At 49.1% G+C, this 23,061-nt stretch overlaps 1 protein-coding gene across 3 annotated transcripts in view; it reads right to left on the bottom strand.

The window, feature by feature from the left end:
- CCDC149 (coiled-coil domain containing 149) overlaps positions 1 to 23,061 on the bottom strand; it is a 167,783-nt gene that overhangs the window by 126,920 nt on the left and 17,802 nt on the right. For 2 of the 3 annotated variants that reach the window (XM_029590090.1, XM_029590099.1), the window contains exon 2: positions 1,711 to 1,872. The exons of the other annotated variant lie outside the window; for it this stretch is intronic. In XM_029590090.1, the coding sequence (XP_029445950.1) occupies positions 1,711 to 1,872 (162 nt within the window). The remainder of the gene's footprint in view (positions 1 to 1,710; positions 1,873 to 23,061) is intronic. 3 annotated transcript variants of the gene reach the window in all.

Here is a 23,061-nt window from a genome sequence, read left to right as displayed (position 1 = left end):
CTGTGACCTGCAATATGTATCATGCAGAGAAAATACCTCCCTGTTCACTAAGGATCTTCTCACGGGAAAACAGTGATAATATTTTAAGTGGGGGGGGGGGTTCTATTTGCACTGCTGATTCAGCAGTTTCTGGTAAATGGCTCAACTCATTTCCTTGGAAAATAAAATTCAGTTTTTTATAGTGCCCTTCATGCAGCTGTAGCAAAAATAGTTTAAAGTCAAAGACATACAGCGAGCAAGGAATGGTGGGCTGATGGAGAAACATTACCAGATTTTGCACATATTTTGATCACTAGAGAGGAGATGCAAAAATCAAGGGAGAAAAAACCCTGAGTTTTCAAGTGGGATAAAAAAAAAAAAAATTAAGAGAATTAGCCATGCAAAAGTACAGTGGAAGGATAGTTTCGATGTTGCAGGCAAAGAAAGAGAAAACATTTATACCAATACTGGAAAAACTAGATGAGGAAATAGTAAGGAGATAGGAGCAAGTACTGGGGTCAGAGGTTATGAAGTCCCAAGGTGGATCCAAAGTGGATCCTGAAAGAGATGTGCAGCCACTTAAGTATGCTGAAGATCGGAGAAATGCGACTGTTAATTTTTTGATGCAAACATGGAGTCGAGCACTGGCATGGAGGATTTAATGCAGTCCAAATAACTGGGAACAGGACATGCACTACAACAAGTTTGCAGATGAATGGAACCTGCTCTCTGAAAGAAAAAGCACTTTCCAAGCCTCCCCCAATCTTACTTAGTAAGAACATGTTAGAAGTATTAGTACTGTGGAAATTCTGCCTACTGCGGAGTGCAGAATTCCCTCAGAATTCCCCTCTTGCGCAGTTGCGCAGAATCTGTGCAGAATTTGGCAGGCCCCGGCATGGTGCGAGCGGGCCAGCCTCTGCTCGTGGCACGCCTTGGTCCGCTTCATTTTCGCTGTGAGCGGAATGGCCTCCACTCGTGGCGAAGATGGAATGGGCCCCAGCGTGCTGTGAGCGGAAGCAGACCTGCTTGCGGTGAAGATATACACACTCCACAGTCTGCTCTATCTGTGAGAGCTTGGGAACTGTGTGTGAAAAAGGAATTGTATGTATGTGAGAGTGCTTGTTTGTGAGACAGGACGCCTGGGGTGAGGTGTGAGTGTATGTGTAAGAAAGAGAGCCTGTGTGGGAGTGTGTGAGCCAGAGAGGGAGCCAGTGTGCAGGGATGGGTGAGAGAGAGACATAGGTAGCCTGTGTGAGGGTATATGCATGACAGAGAAAGGGAGCCTATATGAGGGGGTGTATATGTGCACTAGAGAGAGGGAGCCTATGTGTGTGTGTGAGAGAGAGAGAAACAGAGAGAGCCTGTGTGAGGGGCAGTATTGAGAGAGAGATCAAACTCTGGGAGTGGAAATATAGTGGAAGGGATTGAGGAGGAGGGAAGAAAGAGTGGCAGTTGGAGGAGTTGGAGGCTGAGAGGGCAAAGTGAAAGGAGACTGCCCAGTGGAGTAGGGAGAGAGGGTGGGAGAGACACTCTTACAGTGAACTTCTAGGGAAATTCTGCTCAAAATATTTAAAAACTCTGCATCTTTAAGTAATAGCTTTTTTCTGTATTACACTTTAAATTAAATTACTTAAAGCCTGTCATGTATATTGTGTTATTTTGACCCAATATAAAGCATGCACAATTTTAAGCTTTTGTGTGCAGAATTCCCCCAAACGGTAAAGTACATACAATCAGCTCTCGGTATTTCTTTTTCAAGGACTGATGCCGTTCCCGCAGCTGGTTGGCCATAAGCTTGTACTGGTCCCTTTCCTGCTGGCATGTATCCAACTCCTTTGATAGGATCAGCAGCGCTTCCTTTTTACTCTCCAGCTTCCTCTTACACACCAGATACTAAAAAAAAAAAAGAAAGAAAGAAAGAAACACACCAAACCAGAAAAGCAATATAATTATACAGACTTACGACAACATATTAGAGCAAAGTGTCTCGGTTTCTCAGAACAGCAATATCCAACATGTCAATGAAGGTGTCATATTTTAGGTCTTTCAATTAAATATTTCACAGTGCTGGGAAAAGGATCAGAGAAAAATAAATTAAATCTGTCACCCGATGGCTTCAGAAACTACAACTCAATTTCCACGTCAAGTTTGTTCTGTAGGTTATAAAGAACTTCAATGTTGCCATATTAAACTGAATTCAATGAGTTGCTCCCGCACTTTAATAATTATAAATTTATGCAGTGACCACATCTGATGGTTTAACGTTAAAGCTTTTCTAGAACAGCGTGATGTTTAGTAGTCAATATTTCCCGATAGAACCGGCTCATTTCACAACAGGCTAATATGAGAGAATTTTGTTGGCTAATTCTACTTTCCCCTATCCCAAAGGTCAAACTGTTTTCAACAATGCTTCAGCAGCCATATATAAATTTGTACAAGGGCCACCAGATGGCCATCAAGAAATAAGGGAAATAGAAGCATGAAAGGCAAGGTAGAAAGAGGCACTTAAAATTGGAAATTGAAAGAGTGAAGAGAGGCTCAAATCACTAGAAAGGAAAATGAAGACCATAATAGATTTTATAGGGAGAGGAAGAAGCAGCTCTCCCAGGAACAGTAATAAGGGTGGGAGCAGACCAGAGCCCAGGCAGCAAGTTAAGAGATCAGAGAGAAATGCAGGATTTTGAGGACAGTCGACAATATATATATTTTTTTTTTTAACTAGACTTTTAAAGATATGGAGGGGCAGTTTTATGGTGATAGCATTTTTCCTATTACAGTAAAAACCCAATTATGCGGCATTTAACCAACTGGAAAGCTCAACTCAAGGGCATTGAGCAGCGCAGTTTTTTTATTTTGTTTTTTTACTGCGTGACTGTGTGGGGCAGGAAGCACACAGACACTTTATGACCCTGCAGAACTAAACCGAGATTATATCAATATGTAATGGTAAGGGAGAAGGGGGGGAAAGAGTAGGTTTTAAGCAGAACAAGGACTGTTTGGCTGTGCTTACATGAGGAGGAGGTGGTGAAGAGGATCCTATATCATCTCTCTAGGAAAAAAAAAAAAAAAGTACCACGTTCACCTATCCTGCCACTACGGCTACTAGTACTTCAACAAGTAGTGAAGGACAGATGCAAAAGTATCTTATATTGATGATCACACACAAAAATGGGACATTATTAATCGCATAAAAGAAAAGACAAACAGAAGCAGGTTGATGCAGGAAAGCAGAGTTGCTTACCTGTAACAGGTGTTCTCCTAGGACAAGCAGGATGTTAGTCCTCACACATTGGTGACACATTAGATGGAGCCTGACACAGAAAACTTTTGCCAAAGTTTCTAGAACTTTGACTGGCACACTGAGCATGCCCAGCCTGCCACTATCCGCACAGAGTCCCCCTTCAGTCTTGTAACACAGAATCCACAAGTGAAAAAAAAAACAAAAAACAAACACGCAGGAGAACCCAACTCCATGGGGTGGCAGGCAGATTTCCTGAAGACTAACATCCCGCTGTTCTAGGAGAACATCTGCTAAAGGTAAGCAACTCTGCTTTCTCCTAGGACAAGCAGACGGTAGTCCTCACAGATGGGTGAATACCAAGCTACAGGCTTCTCCTGGCAACTATAATCAACAGGCACTGAACCAGGTGCCAATGGGCACAACAAAAAAACTGCGGTGCTGTTGGTTAGATAGGGAGAAAGCCTGATCTCAACCAAAGGGCCTTAGGTAGGGAGAGTTGGGTTTAAAATCTGGAAGAGGTTGCGAAGGACAGACTGGCTGAAGCTACTGTCTTGCCAACCATCCTTGTCTAAGCTGTAGCGGGCCACAAATGTATGCAGAGAACTCCACGTCACAGCCCTGCAGATTTCGGTGACGGGAACTGCTCATAAGTAGCCACTGATGCCGTCATAGCCCTCACAGAGTGAGCCTTGACTCCGCCTCCCAGCTGAAGGCCCGATTGCGCGTAGTAGAAAGAGATGGAGTCTGCTAGCCAATTGGACAGAATCTGTTTACCCACCACAACTCCCAATCTATTCTTATCAAAAGAGATGAAGAGCTGAGTCGATCGCCTGTGGCCTGCTGAGCGTTCTAGACAGAAAGCCAGCACCCTCTTGCAATCTAATGTGTGTAGAGTCCGTTCTCTCCTGCATAAGGCAGGTTAACCAGCTTCTCCTGGACCTCTGGTTGAAGGTCCGAGATGCGGAGCCAGGCCAAGCTACGGGTACCAAATCCCACGGCAACCACTCTGGCCACTGTCTCAAAAATATCATAGGTGGACCTCATCTTGTGTTTTCCCGCCTCCAGACCCTGTTGTATAACCGCAGAGAACGCCTCCTGTTGCTGCTGCAGCAAGGGTTCTGCAAGTTCTTGGACCTGCTTCCACAGGTTCCGGTTGTATTGGGTCATAATAATTGGTAGGATGATATACAGGCAATGAGCATAGCACCCTAAAACACCTTCCTATCGAGGGCATTCAGCTCCCTGTGATCTCAACCTGGAGGGGCGGAGGAATGGGTGTGGGAACGTTTGGCCTTTTTGAAAGCTGACTCCACTACCACCGATTGGTGAGGGAGATGACATCTCTCAAAACCCAAAGCCTGTTGCACCATATAGATGGCGTCTGCCTTCCTATTTACTGGAGGAACAGACACAGGATGTTCCCATATCTTAAGAAGAAGCTCCTTAAAGATATTGTGGACAGGAACGGCCATTATCGCCTTTGGGGCATCAACAAACTTCCAGCATCTTATGTCAAACGTCCTCCTCCATGAGGAGTTGGAAGGGAACAGCTTCAGCCATGGCCCTAACGAAGCCCGCAAAGAAGAGATCCTCTGAGGGAGACCTATGTTATTCATCTGGTGGTAAAGGCTCCAAGAGAAGATCACCAGAGTCCTCGGAAGAGGAATCAGAAGTGTCATCCCCCATGGGTCATATGGGTCCTCCTCCGTGCTATGGTCCCTGAGGGGCCTGCACGGGTGAGCCTTATCCAAGCTCCTTGGCCTAGGCACAGAGGGCACCAGCAGCACCAGTGGCCTCGAAGGTGGCAAAGGCACTGATGGCGTGAGGATCTGATGTCCCAGGCATGGGTTCGGGGGAACTGTGGCCTCGGGATCAATGGACCAGATGGTGCCGAAGGCTGCTGAGTATCTTCCTCCTTGGAGGACCCAATGATGGGAATCACTCCAGAAGAGGGCATCTATGGTCGCTGAGGAACAGAGGATCGCCTGGGCAATGTTTGCATAGGAAAGACACAGAGCATGACGTCCAGACACGCAAGCAGGGGTGCCAAGAGAGACAGCGCAGGCTCAGGCACTGGAATGGGGGCCAGTGTCGGGGGCAGTTCAAAGCCCCGCAGGGCTCGGAGCAGCGCACTCTGTACCCTGTGGTCTAACTCCTCCTGGAAGTCCGGTGAGGACAGGACTGATGGAGGGGGTGAGGCATCACCGGAGCCCCGAGGAGGCTCGGTGCCCAGCACTGATATCGGTGGGGAACACCCGGGCCTACTGGGTCTGTTGGAGGATGGAGCCTCCTCACCATGGGGTCGTATCAGTGGCGGCACAGCAGCCGCCAGTCCCAAACCCTAGTCAAGTGCCGACGGCGACTGGTGTCTGTGTTTACAGGATTTCCCACAATGCTTGGCCCGGTCTTTTCCCGGCGCTGAGGATCCCGATGTTTTTGAGAGCATCGACATCAGAGAGGGCCCATCATTGATTCTTTGCTTCCTGGACGATACCACCGGGGGTCTAGAGAGGGACAGCATATCCAGCGGTTCCTCTCAACTCCAGGGCATCGATAACTCCAACGTCGGCATGGATGGAGTAGACTTTCTGGGGCCAAAAAGCTTCTCCATTTTATCGGGTCGAGCACAACGGACTTTGGGGTCATCTGTTCGCACAGCTGACACCCTTGGATGTCATGCAATGCCCTCAGGCAGAGGGTACAAACCTCATGCAGATCAGTGATGGACATGGTCTGCAGGCACCGACGAAAACCAGATGATGCCATGAAAAATAGCAGGTGAGTGGTCAATGGCCGGTGGCCACCGAGGAGCGACACACTGGGAATCAACCACAGAGACAGTAGAAAATATACCTACCACGCCGTAAAAGGGACACCATCTGGTGAAGGGGGACCGGATGTTAAGACAGGAAAATTTCTTCTTAAAATAAGACTTGTAGACCAGAGCTCCAAAACCGCGAGGCATCTAACACTGTGGAAAAAAAGAAACTGAAGGGGGACCCCGCGTGGAAGCGCGGATAGTGGTAGGCTGAGCATGCTCAATGTGCCAGTCAAAGTTCTAGAAAAACTTTGACAAAAGTTTTCCATACCGGGCTCCATCTGATGCTGTCACCCATCAATGAGGACTACCATCCTGCTTGTCCTAGGAGAACGGCTCATCTACAATCTATAACATCGAGATACAGAGGGCAGTTACACTTTGAGAAAAGCAAAGCAACTGATAAAATGCTGAACAAACCAAAACTGAAACATTTAGATACAGTATTGTATGAATGGTTTGCCTTTAAATATTCTGAGTGAGCTCCAATTTGTGGCCCAATGTGGACCAAAAAAGCAAAAAAAAAAAGTTCTAACACATTTCAGGCCTCAGTAATTTCCATTTGTTAGATGGTTGGTTGTCGTACTTTAGCATTTTTGTCTATTTGTAATTAGCTAGTTCACCCCTCGTGATACTTTTTAAAAATGTTGCCTTTTGATTCGTTACAATCCAAGTTTATAGGCGTGCACATGAAGAATTGTTGGAAAGCACTCTATGGAAGTTTTTTGGGAAGCATTTCGATTCATATTTATCTGTTTTGACAGGTTCAAAGCACAGAGACTAGACTACATGTGCCCCTGAAGAAGGCAATGAAACATGGCCAGTGTCGGGCTTTCCTTGAAGATGGTGTTTTCCCTGTGGGTACTTGGTTACATTATGAATGCTGATTTTCTCTGAAGTCGTTTTCTCCGTGGGAACTTGGCTCCATGATGAACGTATATGATAAGTGAAGTTCCAATGGTTTTATTCGCAAACTGAAAGCTGGAAAAGATTTTTTTTTAGAAAAATGTTTGACATGTTTGTTTGTGAAACCGAAGATTAATACTTTGAGCTATTTTACAATGCTGGAGTGACATCTGAGCTCAGATGGGCTGTGTCACAATGCTCTTGGGATACAAAAGCTCTGTTATATGAAGGACTCTTTACGACTGATAAATACTTTTATTTGGTGGTTATTTACAGTTGGTTTCTTTAGCTACCATAAAACACGGACCATTTTTCTGTTTTTTTTTTTTGCATTTTATAATTTAATATGGTATCAGAAAGCTTGAGGTGCCAGAAGGGAAAAAAAATGTGATCATGAAGCTGCTGCAAAATATTGTGCGTTTTTCATGAAGTTTGTTCAGGGGCATGGTTTAAGCCCAAAGAAGATCTATAATGCTGAAGAAACTGGCCTTTTGGCATGGCTTGCCAACTTCTACCTGGCTGGTGCAGCTAGTTTTAAGCAGAACAAGGCCTACCTGACTGTGCTTACATGTGTAAATACAGCAGGCACACAAAGCCAAGCCACCAAGAGCACTCACGGGTGTCTTTCATTTATCTGTTGTGCACAAGGTACAACCTAACTCATAGATAGATCAAGAAATAATTTTGTAAAGATTTCACCATGTCTGTGTACCTGCAATGAAAACCCACCAAAAGAAACTCAAAAACCCAGAAGGAGAACAGGTTTTCTGCACTCACCCTCCTGAATCAGGATTTAATGTCTGGAAATATTTTTTTTTACCATCTTACTTCTTGCAAATGTTAACTTACTCAGCAGCAATGAAGTAGGAAATTATTCAAAACATGAGCACCATCTTCAGAAAGAGATTTTATGAGGAAGCTACTCAACTCTGAAGGCACGCTATCAATAAGGACGCACTTTTCTCAAAGTTGCATGTACCTGCTCTTCTTTATTCAAGGCTTGCAGAAAATTGTGGAGTCTTGTGGAGGGATCTTCTTAGGAGGAAGTATTTGAAAGTTTTGGAGTGTAAGAGAAAAAAAAATTCATTAAGATTCTTGATGTCCTCCAAAATGCCGACCCCACAAACCCTGTCACTAAAATTCAAGAGACTGAAGCTGAAGAGTGGGCTTACACTGATCAAAACCCTTAGCAATACCGAAATTACAGAAAAAAGGTGGTGCACCTGAAGACAATCACAGTGATGAAACAAACGTGGCCTAGGTTACTCCTGCACAACGCTTTGAAATATTCTTGAAGTTTGCTGAGCAGCAGCCTTCTGATTCTGCTCAGGTGGTGATGACTTTTCATGCTGTGAACAATTTCTGGAAAAATAGCAAGACTTGCAGGCAGCTTGTGTCAAGGACCAAAGCATTTCAGCATCAGGTATTATTAGGGTACTTCGATTTCAGTTTAAACTGATTTTTAGCCACAAATTCTTGGATTTTCCAGAAGTACAATCTGTTTAAACTGACATTCACCCTCATTTTAGGCTGATTAAAAAGCTGCTCCAGAGCTGCAGATGCATCGTTTCAACGCCATCAACCAATGCTGGAAGCCAGTGTGGGCCAAAGCCCATGCTAAGATTCAAGTCCCGCCCCCACCATCAGTGAAAATGCTCACCCCTCCAGTGCCGCCCATGCTATAATTTCAAGTCGTCCCCTAAGCAGCCAAAGTGTCTGCTGTCTGGTGCCACAAAAACATCTGAAGCAGGCCCTGTCCACCAGAAGCACATCCTGACCCTGGAGAAAAGCAGAAGTGCAGTGCTTGCAGTGCATGGGAGTAAGCGTGCTGCTGAAGGAGAGAGGAAAAGCCTGGAGCCACCACCAGTAAGGAGGAAAGGGAGATTTCTCAGCGGGGGGAGGAGAGAAAGAGACATGCTAGGCAGGAGATGAGGGTAGAGCTGGCGATGCTGCTGAGTGGGTGGGTGGGAGGAAGAATCTGCTTAATATTGTTTTATAGTCCTGGCTTCTGTCCACCAAAATAAACTCCAATATTTACCTGGAAAAATGAATCATTTTTCCAACTGGTTTTCTCCTGTTTTTGTTCTTGTCATAATAAACCCAGATAAATTCCCGGGAAAAATAAAGAACAATGAAAACCAAAAAATGAAGATCCCCACTTATACAGGACCACAATGGCCTGTTCCCAGAGCACAGAGGAAAGAAGAAAGCACTGGAGAGAGAGACTTATCTTGAAAAAAAAGCTTTAAGATGCCGCTGAGGTTGAGGATAAGGCTACAAGATTGCCCTCTTCTGCCTGGCTAAAGTATGTGTACGCTTCCACAGCACATATACGTTTAGCTGGGTTAAAAAGAGGCATTCCCATGGGCATTTTTAGGGCAGGGGATAAAACAATGCATGTTATCAGCCTTTAATATGTACTGAGGGTTATTTTGTTTACTTTTTTTTTTTTTTTTTTAGGGCTAAGCCAACAAAACCTAAAATGCTCAATAAATATTTTCATGCTGTACAGTTTTTTATACTATTTTTAAACTGTGATTTATTTTATTGTTGATTACAAATCTCTTAAAACACAGGTTTCAAAGTCAGCGATCTTAAGAAACCAATTTACTGCACATCAAGTCATAACTGTTCTGAGAGAAACCATAAAATTGACAGATAACTTTACTACCTGAATTACTTAAACTACCAAGCAACTGATTTTATATGGCCAGAGGAAGTGGTGATTTACTGCACAGGGGGCGGGCAATTTTAAAAGCCTTTTATCTGGGTAAAAATCGTGCTTTACTGGGGGGGGGGGAGACATCCTGGCAGAAAATTGCCTTCCTGTATCGGACCGACTCCTCTAGCACGTGGGAGTTCTGCAGGTTTGGGTGGAGCTGTGGGGGAAAACCCAACAAGCAGATGCAATTTCCAAAAGCACCTGTGCCTTTTGTACCCCTCTCCAAACTATGCAGGTGCTTTCAGCGCCCGTAGTTTAGCTTCATTTTTAAAGTGCCTGTGCTGAAAGTGTTCACATATTTTACAACATTACCCTCTTACCCACTGGGCCAGAGTAGGAATTTAAAATATAATTTACTCGATTAACCGTTTAAATGACTGAAGTTTAAAAAAAAAAAATGGCCAATCTTTAAAAAAAAAAAAATAAAAATTAGGTAGAAGGTGCAGTGAAAAGCCCACAGTAAGCAAGGCCGAGGGCTGCCGTCTGCCTGGAATAATCGGGGCACAGGTGCACCCCAAGCACAGTGGGGGGGGGGGGGGGGGGGGGGGGGGAGAGGGGTGTCAGAGGCCCAGACAGACAGCTGCTGCTGAAACCACCACTGTGGCCCACAAGAGCCCAGTGCCAACCCAGGTTCTACCTTCCTGCCGCCACTCGGTCAGCCTGCGGGAAGTGGGAGTACATTCAGGGTCGGGGCAAGGCTACTAGATGCCCTAGGCAAACCCTACCCGCGTGTGCTCACTTCTGTACCCATCCCCAACCTATGACCTCCCACCACACCTACATAAAAATTATGCATTTAACACAGATTTTAAATTTAAAAAAGCGCACACACAGTCTTCAGACATAAAAATGTGACAATATGCATATTGGGGTAGATTTTTTAAAAAAGCGCGTTCGCGTACTTTTGTTGGCGCACCAGGCGCAAACAAAAGTACGCTGGATTTTTATAAGATACGCGCATAGCCGTGCGTATCTTATAAAATCCTGGATCGGCGCGTGCAAGGCTGCCGATTTTGGGCAGCCGGCGCGCGCCGAGCCGCGCAGCCTGCCTCCGTTCCCTCCGAGGCCGCTCCGAAATCGGAACGGCCTCGGAGGGAACTCTCTTTCGCCCTCCCATCACCATCCCCTCCCTTCCCCTACCTAACCCACCCCCCTGGCCCTATCTAAAACCCCCCCCTACCTTTATCCATGGATTTACGCCTCCCAGAGGGAGACGTAAATCTACGCGCGCCAGCGGGCTGCTGGCACGCCGAGACCCGACCCGGGGGCGGTTCCGGAGGGCATGGCCACGCTCCTGGAACACCCCGGCCCGAAACCACGCCCCCGGCCTGCCCCCGAAACGCCGCGCCCCGCCCCCAAAACACAGCGTTGTTCAGCCCCGCCCCCGACACGCCCCCTTCCAAAAACCCCAGGACCTACGCTCGTCCCTGGGCTCTGCGCGCGCCGGCGGCCTATGGAAAATAGGCCGCCGGCGCACAAGGCCCTGCTCGCATAAATCCGGGCGGATTTACGCGAGCAGGGCTTTTAAAATCCGCCCCATTATATTTACATGCATTGCTGTGGTGCCTATCAGAAAACCCTACAAAAAAAAAAAACTAAAAAGACATTTGGAACTAACATGGTATACAGCTTGTTATATGTGTTGGGTGTGGGTTTGACCCTGGCCCTCAAAGCCAAGAGCAGAGCTTAATTTGTGGAGGAAGCTTCTTTTCAGGCTTATAGGGGAATTTTAAAAGCCCTATGCGCGCCATTTGTGCACATAGATGTGCGCCCACTTGTTTGCTTACGCGTGCATGTGCTCAGCCTACGTTATACCATGCGCGCCATGTACGCGCTTATGTCATAAAATGGTTGCATCCCTAGGCGTGAGCCAGCCAACAAGTGCACATTTGAAATTTGCCGTCATTAGAGGCAGAACAGCAGGGATATTCTGCTTCAGCCTCTCTCCTCCAGGCAGTCTGCAGGGAAAAGAAGAGAAGCGCGAGCCTGCAGCACACAGAGACGAGAACTACCACTCTGCTCCCTATCCCGAGCCCTCCCCTCATTCCCTCTTCCCACCACTTCCCCTCCTGTACTGCAGGGAACAGAAGGGAAAAGGATGATACTAAAGCAGACACTGCAAAGAGAGACACAAAAAAAAGGATATGAATTGGCACAAAGTTTGAAACTTGTGAGCAGCAGTGCAAATCGTCAAAGCTTCAACCTTGCCCTGGATAAATGGCACTACTGTTCACAACTTTTAGACGTGTGCTATTTCAATCCCTTTGTGTGTCCACTAACAAGGGCTTAATTTCTGGCAGAGTAGCATTCTGCCACCTTGTTTCTGGGACCTGAGAAAGTGTAGCAGAGCTGGCAGAGTAAGAAGCAGAGCAAAGCCAGTGGTTGCATGGATTATTTATGGCCCCTCAGCCCTTGGAGGAAGCAGAGCAGACAGTGTGGGACCTCCTGCCTTTGAGCATATGTTCACACAGGCCACAGCTGGCCCTGCCCATTTCGCCCCCTTCCACAGTTCCACTTCTTTTTTGCCTACAAATTAAGCCCTGGCCATAAATAAACAATATAGCAAAACATTCTGTGCCAAAACAGCACTAACTCCAAGGACTCAGAACAGTAACAAACTTAGGGCTAGATTCATCAAACTATCGCATGTGATAGGAAGAGGGGCGTGTTTTATGGTAATAGTCTAGTTATCGCAATATGCGCTATCTTGCGCTTTGCATAAGTATTACCGCACAGTGAGAAAATGTTTTAGTACTGTGCGGTAATACCACAATTATTGCATTTCCTACCTGCAACCACTGGGGGGGGGGGGGGGGGGGGCGGGAAGAGAGAGCGCAAGCACGCGAGACTGACTGACTATCTTTAAGGCCCTTGTAGTGGTTAGCTATTTATATCTCTATAGGAGGCTCACTTATCTCTCTCTCTGTCCCTTCTCCCAATCCTTCCAAGCCGAAAACTGCCCAAAAGACAATTTGCGAAAAAAAATGTTTGGATTACTTACCTGGTAATCCCCTTTTCCTTAGTGTAGACAGATGGACTCAGTACGAACGGGTTAGTATCCGTGTGCTAGCAGTTGGAGATGGATCTGACGTCAGCACGGGGTATATAGCCCCACAGGAAGCGCAGCGATTCAGTAATCTTCCTTGCAAAAGCTGTTATGGATGTGTGTACTGACGCTCAGTGAAAAGTAAAAAAGTGAAAACAGGATTCCCCTAACCGATGGACAGTGGCTGGAGACTGCCAGCAGTCCCAACCGGAAGGCGCTGACACCTGGTAGAGTGTATGCTCGTATGGAAAACAAATGCCATGGCTTACCTTGAATCGGTGAAACCCATGTACACAGGCAGCTGGGCGGGATGCTGAGTCCATCTGTCTACACTAAGGAAAAGGGGATTACCAGGTAAGTAATCCAAACATTTCCTGGCGTGTAGCCAGATGGACTCAGAACCAATGGGATGTACAAAAGCTTTACTCCCCGCCGGGGCAGGAGGCTGCCTGAGGACCATGTAGTACCGCCCTTGCAAAAGCCGAGTCCTCCCTGGCCTGGACATCCAGACGGTAGAACCTGGAAAAGGTATGAAGGGAGGACCACGTCGCTGCTTTACAGATTTCTGTCGGCGACAGCATCCCGGATTCAGCCCAAGATGCTGCTTGCGCTCTGGTAGAATGAGCCTTAACCTGTAGAGGCGGAGCCTTTCCAGCCTCTACGTAGGCTGCTCTGACAACTTCTTTAATCCAGCGGGCAATGGTGGGCCGAGAGGCCGCTTCACCTTGCTTCTTCCCGCTGTGTAGGACGAACAGGTGGTCCGTCTTTCGCAGGTCTTGTGTCACGTCCAGATACCGGGGCAGCAATCTGCCGACGTTGAGATGGCGTAATAAACGGCCTTCTTCAGATTTCTTCAAACCTACCGTGGTAGGCAAGGATATAGTTTGGTTAAGATGAAACTGTGAAACCACTTTAGGGAGAAAGGAGGGAACCGTCCGAAGATGGATAGCTTCCGGAGTGATCCGTAGAAAGGGCTCACGGCAGGACAGTGCTTGCAGCTCAGAGATGCGTCGTGCGGAACACACCGCCAGCAAGAACACCAACCTCAAGGTGAGAGACCGGAGAGATAAGCCCCGAAGGGGTCGGAAGGTGGATCCCGCGAGGAAGTCCAAAACAAGATTAAGGTTCCATAAGGGCACAGGCCACTTTAGTGGCGGACGAATATGCTTGACCCCTTGCAGGAAACGAGAAATATCTGGATGCTTGGCGATGGTCTTGCCATCCCTCCTGGGACCATAGCAAGACAGTGCCGCAACCTGAACTTTGATGGAGCTGAGGGAGAGACCCTTCTGAAGCCCTTCCTGCAGGAAATCCAACACGATAGGTATGGTGGTGGCATGTGGATTGGTGCCATGAGAGGCGCACCATGCTTCAAATACTCTCCAGATCCATACGAAGGTGAGGGATGTGGAAAACTTGCGAGCTCGGAGGAGTGTATCAAACACGGGCCCCGAGTAACCTCTCTTCTACAGACTAGCCCTCTCAAGGGCCAGACCGTAAGAGAGAATTGAGCTGGATCCTCGTGGAGGATGGGACCTTGACGTAGAAGGTCCCGGAGAGGAGGCAGAGGAAGAGGCTCCCCTGCCAGTAGTCTTCTCATGTCCGCATACCAGGGTCTCCTTGGCCAGTCTGGTGCCACTAGAAGAACTAGGCCCCGGTGCGTCTGAATCCTGTGGATGATGGCGCCCAGCAGAGGCCATGGAGGAAACGCGTATAGTAGAGTCTCTGGAGGCCATGGCTGGACCAGGGCATCGATTCCGTGTGAGAACCGGTCGCGCCTGCGGCTGAAGTAGCTGGGGACTTGAGCATTGGACCTGTCCGCCAGTAAATCCATGGCCGGAATCCCCCAGTGATCGACAATCATCTGGAAAGCTGTGGGGGACAGCTGCCATTCTCCTGGATTCAGGCGTTCCCTGCTGAGGAAGTCTGCAGTGGTATTGTCCTTCCCGGCAATGTGTACGACGGAGACGTCCTGCAGATTCGCTTCTGCCCAAACCATCAGTGGGGTGATCTCCAGAGAGACTTGCCGGCTCCTGGTTCCGCCCTGCCGGTTGATGTAGGCCACCATGGTGGCGTTGTCGGACATCACTCTGACAGCTCTGTGCTGCAGTCTGTGAGCGAATCGCAGGCATGCCAATCGGACTGCCCGGGCCTCCAGGCGATTGATGTTCCACGTGGACTCCTCTCTGTTCCACCGCCCTTGCGCGGTGAGTTCTTCGCAATGTGCTCCCCAGCCGCTCAGGCTGGCATCCGTGGTGAGCAAGGTCCACGTGGGCGAGGACATCTTCGACCCTCTGCTCAGGTGGTTGGACTGCAACCACCACCGCAGCTGGGTCCGAACGCTGGCCGGTAGAGGAAGGCGCGTGGAATAGTCCCGTCGACGGGGGCTCCAGCGAGAGAGCAGGGAATGCTGTAGAGGTCTCATATGGGCCCGCGCCCAAGGCCCCACTTCCAGGGTGGAGGCCATGAGACCCAGAACCTGCAAATAATCCCAGGCTATGGGCCACTGGCACCCATCAGATACTGGATACGCTGTCGAAGTTTCAACTGTCTCTTGGACCGTGTCCGCCCGAGTGTCGAACTGCACTCCCAGATACTCTATTGACTGGGAAGGCTGTAGGCAGCTCTTGCTGAGGTTGATTACCCAGCCCAAGCTTTCCAGAAGGGCGATCACTCTGCTGGTTGTCCGCAGGCTCTCCTCTCGAGATTTCGCCCTGATCAGCCAGTCGTCTAGGTAGGGATGGACCAGAATCCCTTCCCGCCTGAGTGCCGCTGCCACCACTACTACCACTTTGGTGAACGTCCGTGGGGACGTGGCCAACCCGAAGGGGAGAGCCCGAAACTGGAAGTGGCGGCCCAGAACCTTGAAGCGCAGGTAGCGCTGATGATCCGGATGGATCGGAATATGAAGATATGCTTCTGACAGGTCTAATGCCGTGAGGAATTCTCCGGGCTGGACTGCGGCTTTGACGGAGCACAGAGTTTCCATGCGAAAGCTCGGTACCCGTAAGTAGCGATTGACTGACTTGAGGTCCAGCACAGGCCGAAAAGTGCCCCCTTTCTTGGGTACCATGAAATAAATGGAATAGTGTCCAGAATTCACTTCCCAGGCAGGTACTGGGAGGATGGCGTTCAAGGACAGGAGCCTCGCCAGGGTAGCTTCTAACGCCGCTGTCTTGTGCAGGGGACATGAAGACTCCACAAACTTGTCCGGAGGAAGATGATGAAAATCCAGAAAATATCCATCCCGGATAACGGCGAGGACCCACTGGTCCGACGTAATCTCGACCCATCTGGGGTAGAAGAGGGTCAACCTGCCCCCTATGGCTTCGTTCCCCAGATGAATCGGCAAATTCTCATTGCGGGGCGCGACCGGGGCCCGAGCCCGAGCCCGGGCCAGCCCCCCGCTTGCGCTGCTTGGTCCGAAAGGACTGATTCCTGGCCGGAGGACGAGTCGCCTGATAGCGTCCCCTATATGGAACAAAGCGCTGGGAACTCCTGCCCCTGAAGGGCCGTGGAAAGGAGCGCTGTCCCCTCCTGGATCGATCTTCCGGAAGTCTAGGCACAGGAGAGGCACCCCAGGTAGTGGCTAGCTTATCAAGGTCACTGCCAAACAGAAACGAGCCCTGAAAGGATAACCTGGTGAGACGAGACTTCGAAGGCGCATCAGCTGACCATGGCCGGATCCAGAGCTGCCTCCTGGCGGCTACGGAGGATGAAATCCCCTTAGCTGTAGTGCGAACCAAATCCGAGGCGGCATCGGTGAGGAAGGAAAGAGCGGACTCCATGTCAGCCGCTGGAGCGTTGTTCCTGACCTGAGACAAGCAGGCACGTGTCACCACCGTGCAGCAGGCCGCAATCCGCAAAGAAAGAGCTGCCACCTCAAAAGTTTGTTTCAGAATGGTGTCCATTCGTCTGTCATGGGGCTCCCTGAGGGCCGTCCCCCCTTCCACTGGAATAGTAGTGCGCTTGACCACAGCGCTAATTAAGGCGTCCACCTGAGGACATGCCAGCAGGTCCTGCAGAGCCGGAGCCAATGGGTACATGCCTTTCAGGGCCCGGCCCCCTTTGAAGGAAGCCGCCGGCGGCGCCCATTCCAAATCTATGACTTGCTGAGCTGCCTGCAAGAAAGGAAAATGGCGAGCTGTAGGACGAAGACCTTCCAGCAGGGGGTTCTGAGCAGAAGGTACCGAAGCACTGGGACCAGTGATATCCAACTCCGCCAGACACTGAGTCACGAGGTCCGAGAGGTCCTCCTTAGGGAAGAACCGCCTCATGGTTCTATAGGGCTCAATCCCCGGGGGGAGGTCCCCCTCGTCTGGGAGGTCGGACTCGTCCGGCGAAACCTCCTGGTCCGATTGATCTGGACTGTCCAGTGGCGGGAGGGCCCGCTCCCGATAAGGCTGTGAGGGTCCAGGCACAGGATCCCTAGGCGCTGCCACTGTAGCGGCGGCCGCAGCAGGCGCCACAGATGCAGCCACCGCAGGAACCGCAGCAACAGCAGGAACCCCAGGAGCAGCAGGGACAGTAGGGCCGGGACGGGAAGCCGTCTGCATCTGGACGAAGGCGTGAATCCCCTTAAAGAGATCTACCCAGGAAATGGAAGCAGCCTCTAGTCGCCGGGGTACAAGCTCCCCCGGGAGTCCCGAATGGTCAAGACTGCCCCCCAAATCCGGGGTAGCCCCAAGGGAACTGTCAAGAAACTGCGGCTGAGACTGGTCTTGGCCGGAGGGTCCCCCTGCCGCCTCACATTGGGCACATAGTGAGTCTGGCGCCGTACTGCGTGTGGCTCTAAGGTGGCATGCAGAGCAGAGGCCAAGGGCTGCAATGCCTGAGACAAGTGGCTGCGCCGCTGAGGATGCGGCTGCGTGCTGATCCATACCAAAAAGAACAAGCGCGCAATAATATGCGGCAGTAAGAGGCGCTTAATACAACAGGCGCACAATAGTAATAATATGCGGCAGCAATAGGCGCACAATAGTAATAATATGCGGCAGCAATAGGCGGAATACACCAGGCGCACAATAAGAATAATATGCGGCAGCAATAGGCGCTTAATACAACAGGCGCACAATAGTAACAATATGCGGCAGCAATAGGCGGAATACACCAGGCGCCCAATAAGAAGAATATGCGGCAGCAATAGGCGCTTAATACAACAGGCGCACAATAAGAAGAATATGAGGCAGCAATAGGCGCTTAATACAACAGGCGCACATTAGTAACAATATGCGGCAGCAATAGGCGGAATACACCAGGCGCCCAATAAGAAGAATATGCGGCAGCAATAGGCGCTTAATACAACAGGCGCACAATAGTAATAAGAAACGGCAGCAATAGGCGCGTAATACAACAGGCGCACAATAGTAATAATATGTGGCAGCAATAGGCGCGAAAAACAACAGGCGCACAAGAGCAACAATATGCTTAATGGCATTCAATAGGCAATCAGCACGTAGGCAGTTAGCAATATACGCCTAACGGTGGACAATAGGCAAGCAGAAGTAAGCCGTTCAGCAATATACGCTCTATGGCATGCAATAGGCTTTCAATAATATGCGGCAAAACTCACAGTGGCAGCCAATATGCGAAAACAATACAATATACGCACAAGGAGGAAGAAAGCCGCGCCTATTGCGGGCGCGGAATACCCGAATAGGGCCACAAAATGGTGTCCTCCACGGCTTGCCACACCGCCAATCCTCTAGGCTTCGGAGACCTGGGCGAAGAGACGTACGCCTTACCAGATCTTCGGCGTCCCGGGCTGGAACTCAGGCGGTCTCCGGCTGCGGGGGAAAGGGCCAGTACCGTTCACCACCTCGATGGAGGAACAGCACCCGCTACCTCGTCCACGCCGGGACCGAGGGCCTCGAAGCTCCACCCGAGTCTCCCCCGGGGGGCTCTGCCCCTGCCGCGGTTCAGCCGGACCGAGGACTTTCACCTCCGGGGGACCACAGCAGTCACCCCGGGAAGCTCAACTGGGGGGAACGGACAGAACGTCCCCTGAGGAGCGCGAGGCTTAAGAGTCGAGTAGACAGGTAAAGAAGAAACTAGAACGAAAAGAAAAGAGAAAAATTAAAGTAGTCTTGGAAAGCACGCTGAACAGCGTGCAGGCACTCCAAACTGCTTTGGAGACGGAAATTACTGAATCGCTGCGCTTCCTGTGGGGCTATATACTCCATGCTGACGTCAGATCCATCTCCAACTGCTAGCACGCGGATACTATCCCATTGGTTCTGAGTCCATCTGGCTACACGCCAGGAAAATCACAATTTGCGTTATGGGCATATCACACAGCTTAACGCCAATGAAAAAGGTGTAGTTATTTTCGGCGTTAAAACTGTGCTATGTGGCTTCGTAAAATGCGAAGCCAGCCCACTTTTACAAAAATCCTGCCCCCGACTCCTCCCCTTTTAAAAATTAGCATCGCACCACGCGTTATGGTGCTTTTTGTATGCGTTAAGGCATTTTTCGCCTTAACACCTATTAGGAAAACAGAACAAGCCAGGTTGCTATAGACTCCTACACAGAAGTTACACACTAACAAAATACCTCATCTCAGTCACTCATGCAGAATATGGACAGATCCTCACCAAATACACAGGTCGATCCAGTAAGGCCGCGGTAGAAACAGTGCGGTAGTGTCAGGCGCACCCTTCCTCCCCGCACGCACAGTTCTCTTCACTAACTCCCCGATACTCTCCTCTAATCGCATGCAAATGCATGCCGCGGCTTTAAAGCGGTAGGGAAGGGTTATGGCCGCGTAACCCATTTTACTGTATAGGCGCTTAATACAGCGCCTATACAGTAACCAGGGTGCGCTGGTACCTGTCATTTCAAATGACATTTGAAATGACAGGTACCAGGAAGTGTAAAAATCAAAATTTTTAAATACCTGTCGGAGGGCCGCGTGGGTCCAGGCGGCCGGCGGGATCCGGGGGGGCCGGTGGTCGCGTGTTAAATCTAGGCCGCGGGCGGGTGGGCGCCTGTTCCGGGCGGCGGGGGGTGGACGCGCGTTAGTTTCAGACGGCCGCGTGGGTCCAGGCGGCCGGCGGCAGCGGGAGCCGGGTGGTCGCGTGTTAAATCTAGGCCGCGGGCGGGTGGGCGCCTGTTCCGGGCGGCGGCGGGGGGACACGCGTTAGTTCGAGACGGCCGGCGGGTGGTCGCGTGTTAAATCTAGGCCGGGTCCGCACAGGCGCGCATTCACTGCCGGTGGGGGCTGCCACTCCCGGCAGTGAATGAATTCATTCATCCAGGCGGAGGAGCCGGTGGCGAAAGCAGCCGGCTCCTCCACCTGGATGAATGAATTCATTCACTGCCGGTGGGGGCTGCCTCCCGGCAGCCCCCACCGGCAGTGAATGAATGCGCGCCTGTGCGACCCCTGCGATTCGGCGCTCAAGGCAGTCACATGCCGTGACGTCACGCCTTGAGCGCCCAATCGCAGGGGTCGCACAGGCGCGCATTCATTCATTCACTGCCGGTGGGGGCTGCCGGGAGAGGCAGCCCCCACCGGCAGTGAATGCGCGCCTGTGCGGACCCGGCCTAGATTTAACACGCGACTGCCCGCCGGCCGTCTCGAACTAGCGCGTGTCCCCCCGCCGCCGCTGCCGCCGCCGCCGCCCGGAACAGGCGCCCACCCGCCCGCGGCCTAGATTTAACACGCGACCACCCGGCTCCCGCCGCCTGGACCCACGTCGGCCGCCTGGACCCACGCGGCCCTCCGACAGGTATTTAAAATTTTTTATTTTTTCTTCTGACAGGTTTTATGTGTCCCACATCATTACATTTTCTCGATCATCTCTGTATCGCTTTTTTTTTAAATTGTGTTTTATTGTTTTTGAGTATCTTAAGCGGTGTCGATGGATTTATTACTAGACTCACAGTCCTAACTCCTACTAGGGGGAGGCGGTAAACTAACACGTTACGGCCGCGGCAAAACAGTGCGTTACTAATGAGAGAACCTGAGCGCGCGTTACGGTATCGGAGGGGAATAGCTAATTCCTTCATTATACAGCTAATTCGTTCATTTACATGCCGGGTGCGGGAAGGGTTACGCGTCTGTTTTAAGAAGCACTACGGATGCGCAAAATTGGAGACTGTATCGCTGGTTTGCCTTACGCGTCCGAATTGTGCGCAGCGAGCTCGTTACAGACGAGAAATCTTCAACTGAACTTTACTGGATCGAGCTGACAGAAAGAAAGAGAGACCATTAAATGTAAATAGAAATAGGCAGTCAAAAACTGAAATGGAAAGCACAACAAGCCAGACTCTCTATGCAGTGCAACAATGGAAAAAACAGAAATATCACCATTCCTCAAAACAAATATAATGAATATAAAAAAACATAATAGTACAATTATAATAATAAAAAAATTTTCAAAAAAAAGCTGATAAATAGAATATCCAGTAATTAAAAATTCATAATTTTTAAAAATGTTTCCAAATACCAATAAAATATTTCAAAAGAGCAGACACAAATAACAGCTAATAATTAAAATCAATAAAAGATAAAATAATCTCCTGCTCTCCAAAACTGGGAAATTTTGATTTCCAGTCTTGCTGAAATTATTGTAGGATTAATGGCTGTGGGGGAGGGCAAAACTCCTCTCTCCCTCATATACACACCACTCTCGTTCCCTCCCTCTGTACCTCTCCCTCTCGTTTTCAGCCACTGGTGGGCCCACAGGCTCTTCTACTCCTCAGCTGCCAGAAGGATGGGCTCTGGCACTGGTGGGATTTTGCCACCCCTCTCTCCCTACCCCCAAGGATTGGTGCTCTAGACAACCGCCTAGTTTGTTTAGTACAGGGATGGCCAACTCTGGTCCTCAAGTGCCAGAGACCAGTCTGGTTTTCCATAATGAGTTATGCATGTAATGGAAATACAGCATGCAAATCCTAAAAAAAATCTAGTAACTCGGAGTGAGGTTTTGGTGGTGGCCTAGGTTTTGGGGGGGGGGGGCAGTTTTACATGCACAGTCAGATACAAAAATCACAGTAGACATCAGTGAAGATTTGATGTGATTTGGAGTAATGAAAGGTTCACAAAGATGAGATTTGTATATTATACTCTCAACCTAACTTGACAGCAGCTACATAGAGAGTGCATCAAGCTAGGTACCTCCCCAGAGATGCTCTCTCTCTTCTCCCCTCGAGGGGGAGGGGAGAATCCCTGAAACAGGATTTACCATATTTATCGCAAATTCCGTTTCGGGCATAACGCAAGGAAAAAGGTGTCGTTATTTCCAGCGATAAATCCCGTGATAGCATGCGTTACGCTATCACATGCAATGTTAAGCGCCCCTCGTTTTCATAAACTCTGCCCAAACTTCTCCCATTTGACTATATTTTTAAAATTTGCATACGCATCTCATGATGCGTTACTTATCGCATGCATTATGGAGTTTTCATGGGCATCAGGACCCCAACACCTGCAATAAGGCCCTAGCGCAATTTCATGAATGACCCCCCCTGGGTTAGCTAATTCTTACAGAATGTTTTCCTTTAATCTAAATAACTGATTGTTTTATATTCTCCTGATGGCACCATAGATAAAATGTGACCATTTTACATTTTGGATTTCTTCAAGGACTGGTAATCTTGTATAGCATTCAAGAGGATTATGAGAGTCCAAATTCAGTTCTGCTATCCACCACTCACTCTCTGTCCTTTAGGCAAGCCACTGAGTCATGGTCAGAGCTTCCAATAGGCAAACTAGATGGTCGTCTTGAGCATCAAACCTCCAGATGTGGCAAAATCTCGCCAGTGCCAGGCCCCAGATCTGCCAGCAGAGCCCATCCTTCCAACAGCCAAAAAGAAGAAAAAGGCCCCATGCCCCAGCGGTCACCAACAAAGCCCATTCTACTCTGAGCCAGAGTGAAGAAAGAGGCCTCAGGCCTGCTGAAGATGAGAGGGAGCAAGCATGTGTATGTGAGTGTGAGCACAAGACACAGAGGGAGCATATAAATGAGTGTATATAGGAGAGAGAGAAATTGTGCCTTCCTCTCACTAATCCACAACAAATCTCAGGGTGACTGAAAAATCAGAAGATTTCAGGTATGGAGAGGGGGATTTTTAAATCCTTAGTTTTAATTATTGGGTATTATTTTGATATGTCTGTTTTGAATTACCTTTTTGGTGGTTGGGAAATATTTAAAAATTGTTAATTTGTAAATTATTGGATGCTTTAATATATTCTTTATATTACTATGATTGATAGTTACCTTATATATCCTGGTTTTATTATGTGATATTTACTTCATTGTTAGTTTTTGCTTTCATTTTTCCCCAGGAATTTATCAGTGTTTATTATATTGAACAAAATGGAAGGAAATCAGTGGAATAAAAATTAG

This window comes from Rhinatrema bivittatum, chromosome 1 (assembly GCF_901001135.1).
Source record: "Rhinatrema bivittatum chromosome 1, aRhiBiv1.1, whole genome shotgun sequence".
In the NCBI taxonomy this organism is placed as follows: Eukaryota; Metazoa; Chordata; class Amphibia; order Gymnophiona; family Rhinatrematidae; genus Rhinatrema; species Rhinatrema bivittatum.
The sequence above is the reverse complement of the archived record's forward strand: the minus strand, read 5'-3'. Positions and strand labels throughout refer to the sequence as shown.